The 23,027-nt window shown below is 39.8% G+C and overlaps 1 protein-coding gene across 1 annotated transcript in view; it reads right to left on the bottom strand.

Annotated features, from left to right (window-relative positions):
• The window catches only part of Arpc1 (Actin-related protein 2/3 complex, subunit 1A), a 340,336-nt gene that overhangs the window by 180,996 nt on the left and 136,313 nt on the right, over window positions 1-23,027 (bottom strand). The window contains 1 exon segment of the mRNA XM_090377047.1: window positions 18,396-18,455. Within this exon segment, the coding sequence (XP_090233173.1) occupies window positions 18,396-18,455 (60 nt within the window).

Below are 23,027 nucleotides of genomic sequence, written 5' to 3'. Positions count from 1 at the left end.
GAAGAGACATGCAGCAGAAACAGTATGTCTATGAGAAAGCAAGTGGAGAAACTCTGCTTAGGAACTGGCTGGATATGAGCAAATTTCCAAGCAGAAGGAAAAACACCTTTGTAATACGAAAGTGAAAAAAGGCGGCAAAGAATAGGAGTAAATTCAGGAGCACAGGTTTTGAGAACAAGTGGAGAAATACCATCAGGACCTGGAGCTTTCTTAGCATCGAAATTCATCAAAATCCTTCTGATATCCTTTTGACGGAAGGCCACAGGAGGCATTGAATGGAGCGAGTTGGGAATGGTGGGAGGTGTTTTACCAACATGATTAATACATGAGCTGGAACAAAAATGGGATGCTAGCATGTCAGTTTTACCTTGGCTGAAGTGACAATAGAACCATCTGGTTTGGACAGAGGTGGGAGCAGAGATGGGCAAAAGTTGCGGCCAATAGCTTTGGCAAGAGACCAGAATGCCCAGCTACCATTAGGGCAAGAAGCAAGTTTTCTACTCTTAACCTGTTCAAACTCTAGTTTGGACTGATTAATAACTGCTTTACAATTGTTGCGAGCTTTGGTGTAGGCAGAAATTGAAACTGAAGAATTAAAAACAAGCCACTTACGATATGCAACATTCTTCTCTTGAACAGCCTTAGCACATTTATTGGAAAACCAAGGTTTAGATAAAGGCCGAGATTTTAAAGTGGAGTGTGGGATAAAGGATTCCATTTCTACAAGAATAATTTCACTGACACGATCTCAGCAAACATTGACATCAGAAGTTTTGGAACAGTAATCCGACCAAGGAAAAGAAGTCTAGCAGGTCATCCCATTTTGCATTCTTGTAATGCCAAACAACACGAGGTTGGGAATAGCAATGAGATAAAGGTTCCATTGGAGAAGAGACAATCACCAAGTTGTGATCAGAAGTGCCTATAGGACGTCTCACTTCGACCATGTATTTAGAAGGGTTGTTAGTGAGAAAAAGATCAAGCGTATTGGCTGTATGATTAGGATTGTCCGGTATTCTTGTAGGTAAATGAACAATCTGTGCTAGATCATTAGTAATTGCAAAAGCCTCAGCATCTCGACCTGCTGGGTCGGTGTGACTAGAAAACGGAAGCCAGCTGGAGTTGTGAACATTAAAATCACCAAGGAAAATTACCTCACTGTTAGGAAAGTTGGACTGGATAAAGTCAAGTTACAAAGAGAGGAAGTCAAAGAGCTCCAAGTGATTAGTGGAGTTCGGAGAACGGCAGAGACAACAGATGAATTTGACACAATGAGGTAGGGAAATTTTAAGCCAAAGAAGATCCAAGAGAGGAGATTCCAAATTGCCAAGTCTCTGACAGGGAATATCAGAATGGACATATGTACAAGTACCACCTTTGAGGCGAAAGGAATCATACAGCGAATAATTTGGGCAGCAGAGATGAGCAGTAGTTGAATCAACCGATAACTGAGATTCTGTCAGAAAAAGTACATGGGGTTTGGCAGACTGCAAGTGGAAATGGACATCGTTGCGATTAGAATTGAGACCACGTATATTTGTGAAATGAATTAGGAAGTGCTTGGGAGGTTTAGATCTTTTTGCAGATAAGCTTGCTCTATTAGTTTGACAATTCATGGTGTATTCAATGGTAAGAAAAAGTGGATGGGACATGCTATATGAAGTAATGAAATTTTTGGATATGGCGTACACGTGGTAAGAATATACCCAGATCCTTGACATAACGTGGCCTCGACAATGCTCCCTGCATACACACTACTCGGACTCCCTCCAGTCACTATCTGGCCCAGTAGAGGTATCAAGATTATACACTAGCTGATCCAGAAGCCTCCTAGAGAGTTAGCAATAGGTTCGGTCCAGTGTACTAACTAGCGGCCGGCCTGCGAACACTGTTTTAGAGCTGTACCCTCGAAATGTAAGGAATATTGGATCTAGTCATGACGTTCATCATAACCTCAAAAGTCATCAATCATACTGCATGATGGAAGAGATAGGGAAGGGTTGACCGGAACTTAGCTCTAGACACTAAACATGGGTTCCACCACTTCAAGCCTCCAATAAGCAAAGTGCTGGTATTTCACCAGTTGATGAGAATCATCTACCACCTAGTACTGTCTGGTAACATAGAGGGGCGGCGTTCCTCCATGTGGTTTGGGCGCCACACCTCGACCCCTGCTTACGTTGGTTCACACCTGGGTGGTCACCCACCATGTACTTGTGCATGGAGGTTATACCCAGGATTACGAACAGTCCCACCATCGTGAAGATGCAAGCAGAGGATTTGGCTGTCACAGACCGTCAGGACTTCGCCAAAATTGGGTCCATTTGACTTGAGTGTCACCCAAATATCAGTTCCATCAGCGTTTTAGACTCCCAGGTAGCAAGTACTCTTATCTGGCATATCTGAGAGAATGTCTGTGACAACCTTAAGGACCACTACTATCAGTTAGTAATATCAATTATCAGTTAGTATATACATACTAACAAAGTTAGTATGTACATACTAAGAAATATCAGTTAGTATGTACATACTAACTGATATTTCTGTTCACTAACATTTTTGATGTGAAAACATCTATGGCAGCACTAGAATAAAATCGAATGGTAATGAAATTTTCTTGTAAAGGAAATTACGTAGTTATTTGGTAACGAAATTTTCTTGTAATGGATATTACGCAATTAATTGGCAACAAAGAGCTAACTGTTTAGATCTTAAATGAAACAAATTACATCACTTCCCATTAGGTGACTGCTAGATTTTAAATTATGCAAATTACGTCACTTCCTAAATGGTGCTAACGATGCTAACTCAGTCACTAATGTTGATTCGATAGGGTAAATAGTTGATTCGGTAGAGTAAGCTCATACTAAGATGAAGAGTGAAGTTGCCACATTAGATGAGCAGAAAAAGGTGGCATGGAAAAGTTACCGAGCAATAAAAAGTACTGAAGCCTATAACAGCTACAAGATGATCTGTAATAGAGCCACAGAAAAGGTTCGACAGGCAAAGGCAGTTTATGAGAAATCACTAACAAACAGAGCAAAGAAGGGGGGATAAGGAATTCTTCACATATATAAATGCCAAGAAGAGCAGGCCAAACCAGATTGGACCTTTACGTAAGGGAACGGGGATATTAAATACACCAGCTGCCGCTGCAGATGAACTCAACAGTTATTTTGCATCGATATTTACAAATGAAAAACCTTTTGTGGCAATTGGAAATTGTGGGAGCGAAGTTGAAAAATATGTAATTAAAGATATTGAAATTTCGCAAGATTATTTAATGAAAAAAACTTTCGAGCCTACAGGCCAGTAAGACTCCTGGAGTTGATGGAATATACCCTATAATCTTAAGGGAGGCGGCAAGTGAGTGCATTGAACCATTGAGGCTAATTATGCGAGCATCACTAGACTCTGGGGAGATTCCATTGGTTTGGAAAAGCCAATGTATCTCCCATACATAAGGGTGGTTCTAAGAGTGAAGTGAGAAATTATCGACCTGTCAGTCTGACTTCAGTGGTAGGGAAAATCATGGAGGCAATGATCAAGGGTGTAATTCAGGATCATTTGGATCGAATTGAAATTCTCAAGGATACTCAGCATGGTTTTGTAAAGGGAAAATCATGTTTAACAAATCTGGTTCGCTATTTCGAAAGGGTCACTCACGAGCTGGATTTAGGAAATAATTTCAACATTGTTTATTTAGATTTCAGCAAAGCTTTTAACTCAGTCCCACATGAGCAGTTGCTTTATAAGCTGGAACAGGTTGGAATCACTGGTAAAATCCTTTGATTGATATCAGGATGGCTTCAGGGAAGGAGGCAGAGGGTTGTGATAAATGGCTATTCCTCAGATTGGGTTGATGTAAGAAGTCGGGTTCCCCAAGGATCAGTATTAGGACCACTGTTGTTTTTAATTTTCATAAACGACATCGATGAAGGGATAGAGGGCGTCATGTCTAAATTTGCAGATGATGTTAAAATTGGTTGAGTAGTTAATGATCACTGTCAAGCTGAGCTTCTTCAGAGAGACCTAGATAGACTTCAGGAATGGTCAGAAAAATGGCAGCTATGCTTTAATCCAACAAAGTGTAAGGTATTAACATCTGGGAAACAGTAATCCCAAAATAATTTTTTCACTTGGAGTTCAACTTTCCCAGTACTGGAGGAAAGGGACTTGGGTGTTACGATACGGTCAGACATGAAATTCTCTGAGTATTGTAAACAGGTTGCAAGGAAGGCCCATGGTGTCCTATCGATGATGTATCGAACTTTTGCAAGTAGAGATAGGGACGTGATAATCCCATTATATAAGACTTTTGTTAGACCACACTTAGAATACTATGTTCAAGTATGGAGACCGCATCTAAAGAAAGAAAGACATCGAGCTTCTTGAAAGGGTGCAAAGACGGTTAACTCGTCTGGTGAGTTCGGAAAAAGGGCGTCCTTATGAAGAAAGACTTAGAATATGTGGGTTGCACAGTTTGGAAACTAGACACCTTAGATGAGATTTGATTGAGGTGTTTAAGGCTGTGAGAGGCATCAGTAAAATGAATGAGGACGAAATTTTCAAGATTATAAATGATGCTAGAACTAGGGGATATAAATTCAAGTTACAGGTGGAAATGTTTAGATTGGACTGCACGAAGTTTTATTTTAGCCAGCGAGTTATAAATTACTGGAATAAGTTGCCTACATGGGTGGTAGAGGCTGACGGTTCGGGGAAATTCAAAGGTCATCTGGATAGTACCTTCGGGTCAGGGAAGCGCATAGGATGATAGGTTTAATTTCCTTTTCTTTTATTAATTATTATTTTTTTTATCATTGTTTTATTCTTTTTTTTTTTTTTTTCTTTTGCACCATGCGGCCATTACTAATACTAATATACAGAAATGACGTCACTTCCTAAAGGCTGCTTAACTTGGTCAGTAACGTTGGCTTGGTAAAGTAAGAGTTGGTAGTAATATTATGTAAGAATACAAGCTTCGAAGCCACTGAAGAAGCCTCTCGTATTGAAAAGGAACGAGTTCAAAAACATGGAGAATGAAAAAAATTTAGACTTTAATAAAATCTGCAGATTTTATTATTTTTTAAAGAATTTTCACACAAGATCATTTCATTGCTTAAAATTTAAATGCCTTTGATTCAAGAATGCAACAATAAAACATGGGGTTTTGTCAATGATATATAGGAATTTTGCTAGCAGGGAAAAAGAGGTGATTGTCCCTCTGTATAAGGCAATGGTCAGGCCATGCCTTGAGTACTGCGTACAGGTCTGGATGCCTCATTTTAGGAAGGATGTATATTTGCTTGTGTACAGAGAAGGACAACAAGATTGGTGAGGGGAATGAAGGGATCCTCTTGCCAGGAAAGGCTTAAGTTCTACAAATTGCAGCAGCTGGAGACTAGGCACCTGCGAGGTGATCTGATTGAGGTATATAAGGGCCTTGAATGGGTTGAGCACACTGAATTCTGATGGGATCCTTCCACTTGTTCAGATTACGAACCTAAGGGGGCATAAATTCAAATTAAGAAAAGACAGATGTAGAATAGATGTGCGGAAATTTGCCTTTAGCCAGCAGGTGGTTAACTGCTGGAACAAACTTCCATCTGTCATTGTGGAAGTTGATAGGTTGAATAAATTTAAGGAGGAACTGGACAGGCATTTGGAGGGAATGGTGTGATTTTTTTTTTTTTTTTTTTGGCTGATGCTGCATAAGCTCATACACTTGCTTTCTTGCATCACATGCCACTACTACTTCAACAAACTTCTTGCAGTAGTTTTTGGTTATGCCGTCATACTAGTCTACAAATGGATTTTGGTAACTGATGAATTTTAAAAATACTTATAAACGTATTTCGAAGATGGCTAAAATGTCAGTTGAGGGAAATCGAGAGAAGTATGCAAGAATAAAAGCTTCAAAGCCACTGAAGACGCTTCCCATGTTGACAAAAGTACAAGTTGAAAAACATAGAGAACAAAAAAAAAAAAAAAAAAAATGCAGAGTTTAATAAAATCTGCTTCTCAAGCTCTTGATGAACATCAACCTTCTATTGGTTTCTCATCAAGAATCTGGACCATCGGCATCACAAAATTATATTCAAGAACTTCTTGAAGATTTGAGTTCGAATGAATTACCTGAGGATTTTCAATTAATTCCTGAACCGTCTAGACAGAGTACAAGGGGGTATTAAAAAGTACGCACCCTTACCTAGAAATAATAGCCCTATTAAGGTGAAACTTCACAGGAACTTAAATCCTTTTCTATGTACTCTCCATGTATAGTAATACATTTCTCCCATCTATGGATCAGTTGTTTAATGCCTTAATCATAGAAGTTCACACTTTTTTGCCTGAAACCACGATTCCACTTCATTGATGACTTCCTGAGACGAATCAAAGCCACTGCTTTGACGTGTCTTTAGTCTCTAGATCATACAAATAACGAACACCCAGCATTCGGCATTTGTCACTAACCCATCAAAAAAGTTCTCAACATCCACATTACACAAATCCAACAGTTGGCAAGAACACATTCAACATTGCTTTGGCAAAGGCATCAGCAATCTTGGAACCCATTGTGTGGAGACTTTAGACATGTGCAAATGCTCATGTAAAATGCTGTGGGGAGACCCATAACTAATTCCCACAGCATTTGCAATGAAATAAATTGTCACACATCTGTCACTCAGCACCAGCTGCTCAACCTTTGCAACTGTCTCATTGTCTGTGGACGTTGATGGCCTTCCTTCTCTTGGCTCGTAAGACACTTGTATGACCACACTGCAACTCCAGTTTCCACTTTTTTAGTGTTATAGGATGGACAATTCTGCCCATACACAGCTTTCATTTCTTCGTCAATTTCCTGAGTTTCTTGCCCTGCATATGCAAGAACTTGATCACTGCTCGATACCCCACTTTGTCAACCATGCCTTCCTTCCTCAGATTCTGAATACGTAGACAACTTATATTAAAAATGGCATCTTCCTACAGATGTTTTATCAGTCAGGGTACGAACTTTTTGATACCCACTCGTATGCTGCAACAACTTCGACTTAGGGCATGCTAGAATGAAGGCTCGTCAGATTGCTATGGCTAGAGAAATCGATTTAGAAGCCATACCAATTGCAAGAAAAAGTACGAGTGCTTCGTTGAATAACAACAGAAAGATCTCGGCTAAATGAAATTATTTTCCACTAATACCAGGTTGTGCTATTACCTTTAATACATAAATCTCAGGGAGGTACTTTCAATTCCATAGTTTATGAATACGAAAAATGTCACGAACAACAACTAGTTTATGCTGCTTTATCTCGAGTTACAATATCAATGATCTATACATTATTGCTGGAAATGGAGAAAAGAAATTTTATCATTGACTGAGAAATGCTACATCCATTCTTGCACTTCAAGCTGAAATGATCAGGTTGTCAAGTAATCCTTTATTTAAAATGCAAGATACTTTATACGAGTTCATCAGTAAACAACAAGATCTTTCCATTCTAATGTTAAATTGTCAAAGACGTGCTCACAGTGACAATCTCACCAATGCAGTCACAATTTACTTCTACTTTCTGAAACGTGGCTAAATAACAAAAAAGTAAGCATACTTAACTTTGTGTCGTTCAATTCAAACAAGAAGAACAATAAGCTGGTGGTGTAGCAGTTTATCTTAAGAGAGAAAATCTTACTCATGCTGTTACTTCTCATATGGAAGTGATTTATCGACAAACTGTTGGCAAATCTGTGAGTGTTAGACTTGTTGGAGACATTTGTGCAGCTGAATGCATTCTTCCTGAAGGTCAAACGATACTGTGGGTAGTCATTTACATTTCATCTAACCAAAAGATCGAACACATCATTGAATTCATCCATTTCATTTTACTTCCTTGCACAACTGAAGGAGCTGCATTGCTACAACAATTTTCTCACAAGAAATGTGACTGAATACCAATGATACTTAGTGGGAATTCCAACGAGAACAAGAAAGCAAGTGTATAAGCTTATGCAGCATCAGTCAAAAAAAAAAAGAAATTTACAAAACAATTCCCTCTAAATGTTTGTCCAGTTCCTCAAATTTATTTAACCTATCAACTTCCACAACAACAGATGGAAGTTTGTTCCAGCAATTAACCACTCGCTGGCTAAAGGCAAATTTCCACATATCTATTCTACATCAGAATTTATGGCAAGAGTACCTCTGTGTTCTCAATTAATCTTGCTGCTACTTTCTGCACCAATTTTTAAGGGATCCATATATTCTTAAAATGAAGCTTCTAGACATGTATGCAATTATTAAGATGTGGCCTAACCTATCACAAATATAAAAAAAAATATAAGGAAGTGAAGTCCAGTGATCTTAGTGACCAATGAAGTATGTACTCTCCTGGTGGGTTCCCCACTGCCAGTTAACATATCTCACCCCCAGAGGGAGAAGGGCAGTTTGACCTTCCTACCAGATTCAACAAAACATGGACTTGAAAACCATCACCGATAAAGACATACTGCAGTTTTGCTGCCAACACGCCATTTGGTGAGCTGAACTGGGTACTTTAACCCGGTTCCCTTTAAAACCCCATCCCCTGGTGGGGCTTGTCCCCACTGACCTTTGGGGATACTCTATTGTCGCCATCGTTCTACCTGTTTCCCCCCATACTCTAACTAAACCAACCGAGTACACCCCTAACAATGCCGCCAGATTCTAATCAGCATCAAACAATTCAACTGCTTTCTTGTAAACTTCTTTTGGCCTTTCCAAATTCTAGTGTTCATCTCTCCCCCCCCTTTTTTTTAATATATATATAGGTCTTGCCACTGAAATCCTTGGAAATTAGGTGGTGGAGCCTGCCAGAGTACTTAAAAAATCTACTGAGTGCCTGACCTGCCTCCTCGTGGCAAAGTGTGGGTGGGCAAAAGTGGATCCCAATAGGGTCCCAACGGCTAAATGGTCAGAAACAACAGAACATAACACTACGCAACAAGCCACTCTCCACACACTTTTTAAAGCTCTGGCCTCCACAGAGTTCTGTGTCACTTAAAAAGAATACAACGTGGAGATTTTTTTTTTTTCATTTGAGTGAGCTTCCATCTCGGTTGCCACCCAGATTTCCATCCATATGCAACCAATTCTCATTTAGTATATCAGTCTTAAACCTTAATTGTAAAAAACCAATATATAAAGACCAACTGGTCAACTCAAAATCAATAAATCAAAACTAATCGACCATTCAGCCTTGTGGTGGGGATGGGCAATCACACCACACACCACAAGTTACCGTCCCCACCACGAGGAGGTAGGTCACTACTACCACCCGGGCATCGCCCTGCAGCGACTATAAGCCATTTTAACAAAACTTAAAAAAGAACAAAAGAATTCGTAATTTTCAAAAATATACATCAAATTTGCTTCTGTGAGAGCCAGTGTCCCAAAGTCCAACCTCGCTCTTAAATCCTCATATAGAGGACAATATAGCAAAATGTGAAGGCCAGTCTCAGTTTCTCCACACTCACAAAACTCCGTAAGGGTCAACCCCAAACGAAACAGCCTTGACCTCAGGCCATGCCCCGTAACGACAGCAGCAGCCGCAAACCCAAATTGGAGCCGGGAACATCGTTCCCTACTCACAACATGGACCGAGGGCATAAAGGTGTACAAATGACGACCTTTCTCAGAGTTTGTCCATTGGAATTGCCATATGGTACTCAACTCATCATTGATTCGCACCCGTTCCGCTCTTATACCAGGGAAACCAGCCAGCCGCCCCACCAGGCACGACCGGATGCCAAAAATCACTCTGGTAATCCCCCGCTTAAGGGCATATCGCAGAGCAAACTGCGCCACAACCAACTCCGCAGGCATCTTCCCTGCAAGGACGCACAGGGCATCCGTGGACACAGTTCTACAAGCCCTGGTTATACCTAAGAGAGCAAATCTCTGTGCCGAAGACAAGATTCTACGAACATGAGAATGTTCTATATACCCTCCCCAAGCCCCAGCAGCGTAAGTCAGAATCGGGATAAAGATATTATCATAAAGTAGGTGGAGGGCACCACCCTTTATACCCCATTCAACACGCGTGACTCGCTGGAGCTTGGCATATAATCGCTTCACCTTATCTCAGACATAGGCAGCATGTGCTACCATAGAAAGTCGCTCTCCCAGGACAACACCCAGGTACCTAGTCTTTTTAACCACTCTAAGCGAGAGATCACCAGAACGACACAAAGGAGGGCAAGTTCCACTGAGGCATCCCCTCAAAAGAACTGCAACAGATTTTTCAACTGAGACCTCCAGCTTATGCTGAGCAGACCAATCTAACAATTGGCTTAGAGAAGCAGCTACACGCTCCTCAAGCATCCGGCGGGACTCTCTACACACCAAGATAACTAAATCATCAGCATAAGCTATTCTGGTCGTACCTTCCACTGCTTGCATTTGTAGGAACTCATCGAGAACCCAATTCCAGAGAGTTGGCCCCAGAACCGAACCCTGTGGACATCCTCTATGCACTCTTCTCTCACACTTCATGAAAGGAGTACAAATGAGCACATATCTCTCTCAGAGATAGTCCTCAAGAAGACGGTATAAGTTACCCGGACAGAGGGACGCCCTAGCCCTGCACAGGACACTGCCCCACCACAGAGCATCAAACGCCCCCCTAAAGTCCATGAACAAGCCCAGGACATATCGACCAGGCAGCTCATTAACACCTTTAATCAAATTATAAATGGCATCCTCAGCAGAGGATGCCAGCCTTAAAACCGTACTGATTGCTGGCCACCAGCCCCCGGCCAGCATAATGAACCATCAGCCGACCAAGAACCAGCCTCTCCAGCAACTTTCCGATAACTGACAAAAGAGCTATTGGGCGATATGAACAAGGCTCATCCACGGGCTTCTCAGGACTCTTGAGAATTACCCTCAAGTTAGCCGTCTTCCATACTGCCGGAAATACTCCTTCACGAAGACATGTGTTGAAAATGTCTAAATACACATCAGGACTCGCCTGACACGTTTTCCTTACCACAGCGGTATCAATATTGTCCAGTCCCGGAGCACGACCTTCCCTGGTCTGCTGTAAGGCTAACTCGAGCTCAGCGGGAACAAAAGGAGACTCGCTCCCACAGGTAACATAATCTAAATTCTCCTGAACAATCTGAATCTGCAGCAAATTATTAGGAGAATCTTCAACTAAAATTGAATTGATCAAGCAGGAGACGGAGTCAGCCCATCCCAAGGTCACTTTGTCAGACACCACAAACGTGGACATAATCTCACCACCATAGATTTTATCGGTGACAATCTTATAGACAGAAGACCAAGGATCAGCCAAGCCCCTCTCCTGCACATAATTTCTCCAAGAAGCTCATTTTAACAACATAATCTTGTTCTTATAATCATTCCTTATAATCTGATACTGCAAACGCAGCTCAGATGATTCCTGAGTGTAACACCTCCTCTCATATTGAAATCTCTTACGCGCATGTTGCAGATCTTTCCGCATACGCGTAAGTTCTGGTGTCCACCAAGGTACCGATCTTTGCGGTCTTCTCTTCTTCCGCAAACACTGCTTACACAGGTCCTGCAATACACAAGTTAATTTCCAGGCTTTCTCTGACGCAGTCAGATCATGCCACATATCTAATTGATCAATTTTGGAATCCCATAGAGCGAGAAACCTGATCCAATTAACACCACGCATAGAGTATCTGTTGACATCACTCTAGTGCCTCATAGGCTCCCCTGTTGCAATATCAAATGAAATCACTCTGTGATCACTCGTTGTGAGACAATGCCGCACCCTCCAATTTTTAACCATCCTCAAGATGGACCTCGAACAAGCAGTAACATCTATAAAGGACCCCCCCATTACAGAGGAAAAAGTTGGCAGTTGCTCTGAATCATTAATCACCTCCATGTCTGCAGCAGCCAAAAACTCTTCCAGCTCTACACCTCTATCATCAGAGCTCTGGCCACCCCACAGAGTAGATCCAGCATTTGAATCCATACCAACAATTAATTGAACTGATCCAAGCGTACTCAGAACCTGCTCAAGATATCTTATATACACCGCCATTAATTCCGATGGCCTACAATACAAGGACACAAAATACACTCGACCAAATCCCCCAATAATCTCCACACATACACCATATGATGTAGTCAGAGTAGACAACAGTTACTGTCAACCGTGAGTCAATTATTATTGTGGCACTGGGAGATCTGGAAGCAGCTACAACATACAACGCGGAGATGGGGGAAACCCCCAGTGCCATCAGACAACTAACACACTTTACACTTTGACCAATGAAGTAAAGGTTTGTCATCATGGGAAGCACAGCCAATCCAGCAATGGGGACAACTCTCATTCAGAAACTTTTGCACCTCTATAGAAATATGGAGGAATCCATCCTGCTGCAAATTGAACTTGTTTCTATCTTGGGTTAGCTGCAGCACCAGCCACTCGATCAGCATGCCAAGTTAAAAAATGCCATACACAGTGTCTTTGGCAAAAAATACAAACCCATAAGTCTTTTTTACGGACATGGCACAAAAAATGTTTACTTTTGGACTGTCCCATTCACTCCCCCAAATAGGAACATTGTGTCGATTCAGTGAAATGGAATGTGGCTCATAGATAAACACTAATCTGGCAATGAAATTTTTAATAGCATCACACAGTTCTTGGACGTAACTAGAAACTTTGTCGTGATTTTAGGTCTTGCCACTGAATTTTGTAAGGATGCACGGTGATTCACCTTCTAAGAATACCCAAACACTTCTGTGGAATCCCAATATCTCTACTGGCCTTGTTAGCCAATTTGTTGGGATTCCTGGGCTATGCCAGCAGCACATATAGAGTGGCACTGCCTGTTCTTTTGCCCTTGCAGATACATCCATGCACCCATGGTGCATCCATGCACCATGAACTGCCTACACAGTTAGTGAAGGAATCTCAAGTTGGTGGATTTCTGTGAAATATAGTTCAGAATGACTGCTGCACTGAAACACTATTTTGTTTCATGATAACAGAGAACACAAAATGATTTCTCCAAAGGCAATGACATTTTGAATGCAGCACCATCTGACACAAATATCTGTGCCATCTCTACTACAGAAAACACAACTCTGATATTCATACTTTCATTTGAGCATTTTTTCACAGAAACACACATAATATATTTGACATAAACTAGTCAAGGTTGTCAACAACATTTTGACTAACCCATCATATAAAATATCAAGACTGAATGTTTGGTTAAGTGGTAACGACATTACTTTTAGTATTAATAACATCAGACTGGATCGCTCTACTATCTCTTTTTCCGTTTTCATTTTCTTCTTGTCAAATTCACATGCTCCACTGATTTTGGGGGGGGTCATCTTCTCTATGGACCCCATATCTCTGTCTTTCCCTGCACCTTCAGTCTCCCCTCTCTCTAACTTACAACTGCTAGCATCCAAATCATCTCTAAATTGCTTGAGCCCTACACCCAAAAATTTAATGTCAAATTGCATAACTAGTATTGCTTTTGGCTAACCCCTATCTATAGCATTATTTTATTATTTATTTTTAGGTCCTAACCACTGAAATCTCAGAAAATTATTTTATTATTATTATTAGCCATATGGTTCAAGGAAGCCTGAAGCTTATGCTGAACCAGCAAAAAAAAAAAAAAAAAAAAAAAATTCCGAGTTACCCTGAGAGAGAGAGAGAGAGAGAGAGAGAGAGAGAGAGAGAGAGAGTAAAAAGGAATCATCAAGAAAGAGAAGAATTATGATATCCAGCTCAGGACCCTGGGTGTTTTGATTTTTTGATTTTGATTTGGGTTTTATTGGCGCATAAGCAACTTGGGCTATAATGCGCCAAGACCAGGTCATGTATAAAAGAGTAAACTTTCAGTGACCTAATTAGTTAGGTCACTATGTCAAAAAATTTAACAAATGTATAAAAAACAGAAAATCACAATAAAATGTAAATTTTATATATAAGCAAAAACGTTTATTGATTTTAAAAAGCTAAAAACAGCAGACACGTGGTCATTGTCGGATAAAATCTGGCTGAGTGTATAAGGCTCAGCCAGACGACTAAAAGCGGTAAAATAAAAATCACGTTCAGGGGTAAAACATGGACATACGGTTAAAATGTGATAAATAGATAAAATGGTGTCACAGTTCTCGCACATAGGACAGTCACCTGCCCTCAGCAGAAAAGAATGTGTAAGATGGCTGTGTCCTATGCGGAGACGAGCTAGAACAACTTCCTCCTTACGATTCCTGCGCAGACTAGACTGCCACGGTTCAATTACAGGCTTTATACGATATAATTTATTCGCAGTCTGTCTATTCCACGAATCCTGCCATTGGGAATGTATCTTTTGATGTACTATTTGCCTGTAGTCTGTATAGGGGACTAACAGGCAGCGGTTATTATTGGGAACTGCTGATTTGGCTGCGGCGTCAGCCAAATCATTTCCCCTAATCCCAATGTGGCTGGAAATCCAGCAGAAGCGGATGTCATATTCGCGTTCATGGAGAACGTGAATCTTCTGCTGGATGCTAGACAGAACTGGATGAGGATTATACCTCACAGATATTAAAGCCTGTAACATGCTAAGAGAGTCGGAATATAAGATGAACCGTTGGTATTGGCATTTACTAATTTGATCCAAGGCTAACTCAATTGCGTGCAGCTCTGCAGTAAATATGCTGCATTCAGAGGGAATCTGCTCTGATATACTGCTGTCTGTAAAGACAGCAGCAGATCCCACATATGATTCCGACTTCGAACCGTCTGTGTAGACTGGCGCGAAGTCAGAATATTCAGTTCGGTGTGCTGAATGAAGCTGCAGGTAGACACATGATGGAGTGTCCGACTTTCCCCAGTTTCTAAGCGACAAGTCGCATGTCGGGACACGAGCATGCCAGGGTGGAAAGGGTTGCTTTGATGTTTGGGCAACCTTGTCTACCTTGATATTAAGTTCTTTGAGTAGCTCTTGGAAACGAATACCAAAAGGACGATTGGCAGTCTTTCGAGTATTGTATAAATTTTCCCACCGTGGCTCAAAAACGAATGGCCACGTAGGATGGTCTGGCAGGGATTTCAGTTTTAAGGCGTATTTTAGAGACAACTGCTTACGTCGAAGTGATAACGGTGGTTCGTTTGCTTCGACGTATAAGCTCTGGACTGGAGATGTTCGAAATGCTCCAGTAGCGATGCGTATAGCCTGATGATGGACAGGGTCCAGCCACCGCAGGACACTGTCTCGGGCTGAGGAATATACCTGGGACCCATAATCTAGTTTGGATTGCACTAGTGCACGGTAAAGCCGAAGAATGGTACATCGGTCTGCTCCCCAAGATGTAGAGGAGAGCGAGCGGAGAATATTAAGTCCACGTGTGCACTTGGTGCGGAGTTGACGAATATGATCCAAAAAAGTTAGTTTTTTATCGAATATGAGTCCCAAGAATTTTGTGTTCGCTGCTACTGACCCTGGGTGTGCCAAGCCCATACTCACCAGATGTGAGCCCCCGAGGTGGCAGGACCTGCCAGAGTAAATAACTATAATACTGATGTACCTGGTCTGCTTCCACGGGGTGGAGTGTGGGCAATGTCGAGTCCCATTAGGGGTCCCAACAGCTAAATGACCAGAGGAACTACGGTACTCGACACTACACATATACAAAATCTATACACCTTTAAACCTCTGGCATTGACAGTGTTCCGTTTCACACCCACAATGTATACTACATGGAGATAGGGGAAACCCTTGGTGCCATTTGACACTAAACACTCTACACTTGTCAATTTCATAATCATCTAATCTGCATATAATCAGTTATGAAAATTCCATAACCGATTATACCCATCACTAGTACCAATAACACAATATAGTATCTGCATAATAAGTGCTCCCATTCAGTTTGTTATCTCTACCAAACAAAGTTATCACCACACTTGTTCAACTAAGTTTTCCGAAAAGTCCTAAGCAAGTGACAAATACTATTGTTGGTGGCACCAGCAGACAATATAGTGTATCCCAATATACTGCTACAGTGTCACACAATCATGACCTACCAATTCCCAATCCACCGTTCAGAGAAGAGGCTTCAGTAATTTGGAAGAGGAAAACTGGGATTACATCACAAAAGCCTGATTAAGTAAAGTACCAGCTCTGATCAGCAGCAACATTTGGATAACTTAGTGAGGAACTTGGGTCTAACCAAATCCAATGCAGAGCTCCTGTAATCTGTTTAAAAATCATTATATACTGGTCCCAGCTGCAAGACTTACAGAAAAAGTTGCAAGACTTTTCTGCCATACAGAAAAAGACCTCTTATTTATGCAAGTTTTACACTATTGCATAATCTGTGTTTTGATTTGACCTTGAAGAAATTGGCATATCCAGAGGTACATGTCAAAATTTTCATAAACAGTTCAACTAAATTAGAAAACTGCATTGTTTCATAATGGGAATATACAATTGTCGATTCCAGTTGCACACTCTGTTCATACTAAAAAATACCACAGAAATGTAACACGTGTTGGTGAAGAGATTAAGTATGAAAAGTATAAATGTGAGGTCTGTGGGGACTCCAAGATGTTGGGATTCCTTCAAGGTTTGCAAAGTAAAGTTTACAAGCTTTACTCTAACACTGGACAGCAGAGCAGTAGGCCAGCATGGAAGAAGAGAATGGTCTGCAAGAACCGAGACGCAGCCTATCACACAATATTGTAAACAATCCCTTGTTTCCAAGAAACAGCCTTGCATCTACCATTCCATATCAAACTGGACTGGCCAAACAGTTTGTTAAAGCATTGGATCCTCAAAATGGACCTTCAAGCATACACTTTTATGTTTCCAAAACTGTCTCATGCAAAAATTAAAAGTAACGTATTTACGGGTATGCAAGTTAAGAAGATGATGGTTGTTGTGGTGGTGGTGGTGGTGTTGTTTTTATGGTGCAATGGCAGTTAAGGCCATTATGCGCCAAACAATGGTGTGACATTTCAGGTGTTATTATATGTGAGATATACTTGCTATGTGGGATTTAAGCATTTATATTCTGTAGTAGCATTTTATCCTTTTTAGGAAAGTGAAAATTGCATTAATGTCAGATCTGATGTCTAATATTTGTTGCAAAGTAGGTAGCAGATGATGGTTTCACAAGAACTGGAACACAATGTCTAATGATGACAGAAATTCCTGGCAGTCATTTCACGTTGTATGCGGCTTTCCTTGTAACATTAAGGTTGAAAAATTACAAATCTTAGTGGTGATTATCAGCGGTAAAGTTATTAGCTGCAGATCCTGATGTCTCCAGAACACACCTAGACCTAGTAAACTTTTCTGTCTTCTACTCTACCAGCTGTGACTAAAAGTCTACGTAGTGTGCATTGGAGGGGGGAAGAGAAATTTAAAACTGCTCTGTAATAAAAAAAAGTCACTGAAATAAATTACTTTGGTTATTTATTTATTTTTTTTTCCAAAAGAATAATTACTCACAATATATGATATTTTATTATTACAGTCCAGGTAACATTTAACAGTTGACAAGAAAGGAAAAAAAATTAGGACAAACGGCTACAATGTAAGCATTTAAATTTTGGCAAAAATAGATACCCTCGGGTTCTCAATTGTATAACAAAATTGAATAGTAGCACTGATGGTTAAGAAAAAAACAGCTTTAACTCCCATAAATGATTAGCATCCAACCTACAAAGGTGGAAGCATGCTCTAAATTTTTGTGAAAGTGATAAAATTTCAAATAATGATATTTAGGTGGGCCTGGCACATGATGTCAACTGAAAGGAAATTTTTAATCAGAATGAATAGTTAAATCATATAACTTCATTCAATGTACTCCTGATTTGAGAACTCTAGGTAAAACAAAATTCGAGTGAATGTATTATACAGGAAAGTCTTAAGTCACACTTTACGGTGAAAACAGTGTTTCCCAACCTTTTGGTTAAGAGAGAGCTCTTTTTTAAACTGAAAATATCTGTTGAGCCATAACAGGCAGGTTATGAAAACAAAAATTTCCACTAAAATTCACTGTAAAGAGCCTTTCATCTAAACACTTTAACTGATGTAATTATAACATTCTTGAATGTTTAAAAACGCAATCTCTCTCTCTCTCTCTCTTCTTTCTTCCCTCATTTAGAATACCGTTAATACATTTCAGAAAATCCTAGCCAGTCAGGAAATGACTGGGTAGGGTTTTCTGAAAGTCAAAACGCAGATCTACAAACCACTCAGAGTAGCCTGTCATATGTACCTCACAAACTATACAATGGATACATCCAATGTACATCTTTTAATAATAAATAAAATATAATTTTCAAAACAATGTAGATAACAGATTGCAAGTAATAATAACAAACAAATCTTACCTTGCTTTAAAATCAGTTGAGCCACAAGCAAGTAATATGTTGTTTGGATGCCAATCAATACTACAAAAAAATAATAATAAAATTAAAAATAAATAAAACAGTAAGACACATACAGACTTTCGTCCAAAAAATTTCCAGACACGACAGTTTTTTCATAGGCAAGGTAAATTGACTATCTTGTTTATCTAGTACACTCATTACATTGTACCAGATAAACAAGTGTTTCAGTATTAATGCAATGCACACAGTATAAATATATAAACATAGTATAAATTCTCATTATGTATTCTCAATATATAAACGTAGTATAAATTCTCTCGAAGTTCCCTGATTTCGTGGGGGAAGATTATCAGATATCACATTGCTGGCATGTCAATTTGTACAACTGCTGACAGTCTACACCATGTAGTCAACCACTGATGTTATGAAGAAACTGAAAAGTGATAGTACAACCACCATCCAGTAATGCACAGGACAGCCACAAAACCTCACTCCACATGACCAAAAGATACTTGGAATGGTAGTATGAAAATTTTATTTGATATTACTGTAAAACATCAATAAGACTTAAGACATAAATAAAAAGCCCCAGGTCTGTACGAACACATAACATTCAGAGTTCTACAGTCACAGTTTACAGGGGAAGGTGACAGTGCACAAGCTAAACATGACCAACCACAATCAGCTGTCACATGATGCAATGAATGCCATAGCTGGTCCATGGAGCATGTGGAAATTGGTTCCATAGAGCAATGAATCCCACTATACCCTATTCTGATCAGATGGGCAGGGGTGGAGGGTGGTTAAAGAACATCAACTGCTAAAATAATGTGCCAACAATGAAGTTCAGAAGTAGGGTCATGCTCGTGTGGGGCTGTTTCTCATGGAGCTGTTCTCCAAACAGTCATCAAAGTAGATTGTGTGGGGAACCATGAATGCTGACATATACATTGACATTCTGGACAATTCCATATAACCTATTATGTGGCAGTTCTTTGGCACAGACCCATGTTTGTTTCAACATGATAATGTATACCATTGCACTTTTTTTGAGAATGGTTATGGAGATGAATGTAAAAGAGCTAGAATGATTACTGCAGTCTTCATTTGGACCCTATAGAACGATCTGGAACACTGAGTGAGGGGGCCAGACCAACACATTCCACAATGGTACAGTATGCAATGTGTTGGTCTGCACACTGACTTTTCCTCCTTCAGAACATTAACCTCAACTGGTCAATGTTCTGAAGGAGGAAAAGCCTGCCCAGAAGGATGGGATGTCTCATAGCAGCCAAAGGGAAACTGACAAACAATTGAAATGAGTGGCAGTTAAATCCATATGAAACTAATGTATCCAGATACTTTTTTTTGGATAGTGATGTAGCTTAAACTGCAAATTCTTCAAGCAGTGGTGCCCAACCTTTTCTAAGTTTATTACACTGAACTCATCTCTCCCCCAAAATTTGAAAGAAAAAAAACTGTACGAAACTAATATGTGATTGTCTCCAACTCACTGTGGGCAAAAACAACAACTTTGATCTTGTTATGGGAAGCTACGATGTGACAGACATATAATAACAGGTCAAAACTAGAGGTTAGGTATCGCACATTGCTTACTGTTACCACTGCAGCTCCTGTGTTAACACACTCTCTCTCTCTCTCTCTCTCTCTCTCTCTCTCTCTCTCTCTCTCTCTCTCTCTCTGACAGCTTTTTATACAAGGAATTGCTTTAGCCTAGGAACTTTATTTATTGAATAAAGTTGCTAGGCTAAAGCAACTTACAATGAAAAAAGCTTATAATGACTTTATCTACTTAAAAAAAAAAAGAAAGTAGTAAAAGCTTTTACTTTTTCCAAGTAGATACACAGTCATGAGATTACTAATACAGGTTTTATAAAAGTATTTTTCCAATATACACTAAGTGACCATCACCAATTCCTTACTCCCACTATATATAAATAACTCTATATCACTGAATAATTTTCCTTTCAGCATGGATTTTATTTTGGAGAACAGGAATTAGTAAGGAGGAGGAGGGGAATGCTGTATAGTTGACCAAATACTCCTTGACAATCAGTGTAGAATGTAGCCTACTGTCACAAAACTTTGGCTAAGAATGCAAAGATAAACAGCAAAGACTTCTTTACTTATGTAAACTCTAGAAGAAAGGGAAAGAATAAGATTGGTCCCCTTGATAGATGGTTCGACTGTTGATAATTCTGCTCAGATAGCTGAAAAACTGAATGAGTATTTTGCATCAATATTTACATGAGGAGTTCGGTAAGGAAGTGGAGGCTGGAAGCTTATCAAACAGGGAGCTAAATGATTTTGTAATAACTGAAAGCAAAGTGGGAAGAAAATGAAGTTAAACATAATAAAAGCACCTGGGGTGGATGGGATCTATCCAGGTATATTAAAGGTGGCAGCAAAGGAAGTAAGCAAACCCTTAGCCATGATTATGAGAGCATCTTTGAATTAAGGGAAGGTCCCCACAGACCGGAGATATGCAAATGTATCCCCAAATCATAAAGGGGGATCAAAGGGTGACGAGTAATTACATACCTGTTAGCTTAAATTCTGTTCAGTGGAAATTAATGGAGGCACTGCTTAAAGAAACAATGCAGGATCATCTAGACAGAATTGCAATCATAGTCAGACACGACATAAGTTGGTTAAGGAGAAACCTTATCTGACAAATTTCATTGGATACGACAATGTGGTCACAAAGAAAGTGGATGCAAAAGGATTACCTGTATATGATATCGAAATTTTGATATCATATACCCTCATATAACGAGGCTAAGAACCAGTACAAAAGGAGGGTTACGTTCCAAAAGCTAACAAAATACATTTTTTTTAAAAAAAAAACTATTGGAAATTTAATTTTATTAAAAATAGTAATAACTGAAGAAACGCCTTACAAACTGTAATACATATAAGTTAGATAATGTATGTTCATTTTATTTTATTATTATTAATACCATATGGTGTAAGGAAGTCTGAGGCTTATGCTGCACTGGCCAAAAAAAAAAATTTCCCTATTACCCTGTGTGTGTGAGAGAGAGAGAGAGAGAGAGAGAGAGAGAGAGAGAGAGAGAGAGAGAGAGAGAGAGAGAGAGAGAGAGAGAGAGAGAGAGAGAGAGAGAAGTAGAAAGGAATCACCAAGAAAGAGAAAAATGATGATATCCAGCTCAGGACCCTGGGTGTGCGAAGCCCATACTCCCCAGATGTGAGCCCCTTCTTCATTGCTGCTAAGAACAATCAAAAGAGAACATTTTCTCTGTTATGGAATAACTTCACATTTTGAACTTTCTTCTGCAGAATCTACATTTTGTGTATCTTCTGCTCTCTTTAAAAATTCTGTATTCTGGAATTGTTTGCTTTTGCTCGAGAGATCTTTGTAAATTGCATGGTATACAGCTAAGCATTTTTGAAGCTCCCTTTTGAACTTTGTGTTCCTTTCAGTCAAAGGATTGGCATTCAAAAAATAAGATTCTAAATGCTCGGCTAAGTTTATGCCTTCCTGTATACTTTTTTAGCGTAAAATTTGGAACGTCAATTCTCATCTGTGCTATCATTTTCTGAATTAATTTGGTTTACCTCCGATTCCATTTCCACCAAATGAGCTTTGCAGGCCTCTTTTTCCACCAGAAAATGTCAAACATCTTCAGTAGTCATATCATCAAAACTTTCTCCTCCTACCGACTTAGCAAGTTCTACTATCGCCCTGATACTGTTTTTGGCCGGTTCGACAATATTTTCTGAATGAATTCACTCTGGCCATATTTTTTTAATATGCATTTAATGCTTATGGCTTTAGTTCTTTGGGTGATAAAGCTATGATTCTAATACATTCCACAAATAAAAAATGATTCCACCTTCAACAGATTCAGAATCAACTTTTTCCAAAATCCATTGTAATGAGTTTTATAGGTAGATATAATGACTTGATCTAATGGCTGAATTAAAGAAGTTGTATTTTTTTTTTTTTTTTTTATGTAAACCCCATATACAAGAGGTATTAGAACCTATAGTATTTAGTACTGTGCTTGGGTTGGAGGTTGAGAAGATGAAAGAAGATATTTGTTGACACTGGACTTGAACTTCTGTAGACTATAATTTTCAGGAAATACACGAGGAAGATGAAAAGTTGGTTCTGTGAGGTTGAAGTTGGACAGTAAATGGATGTTGGCTGATGGCAGCACGTGTTAAGACTGTTTTGAAAGAAAGAGCGGAAATTATAGAAGCCAATTCTGAAGAATAATGCCTGTGGAAATATCTGTAGAAGAGGCATGCAGCAGAAACATTATGTCTATGAGATAGCAAGTGGAGAGACTCTGTTAGAGAGAATCATTAATTAAACTAACTGCCCTCTTCTGAACGGAATCAAGAAGCCTGCGAGAGGTTTTGGATGCACCACCCCAGATGTGTGAACAATATTCCATGGTGGGGCAGATTTGCGATTTGTACATATATCATTTGATTTTTAGGAACATTAGCAACTAAGGCCATATTGCTCTGGGGATAATGCGGTGGTCATTCCCTGACCTTTCAGCATCCTCCGTATTTGGTGGTCACAGGCTTCAACCCCGGTCTAATCAAGAAGCATGTGCTACGCAGTGCTGCTCCTGC

The sequence above is a fragment of the Mastigoproctus giganteus genome, chromosome 7, assembly GCF_048544385.1.
Source record: "Mastigoproctus giganteus isolate SK-2022 chromosome 7, ASM4854438v1, whole genome shotgun sequence".
NCBI classification, from domain to species: Eukaryota; Metazoa; Arthropoda; class Arachnida; order Uropygi; family Thelyphonidae; genus Mastigoproctus; species Mastigoproctus giganteus.
Note: the sequence above shows the minus strand (reverse complement) of the source record. Positions and strands in the feature narration are given on the sequence as shown.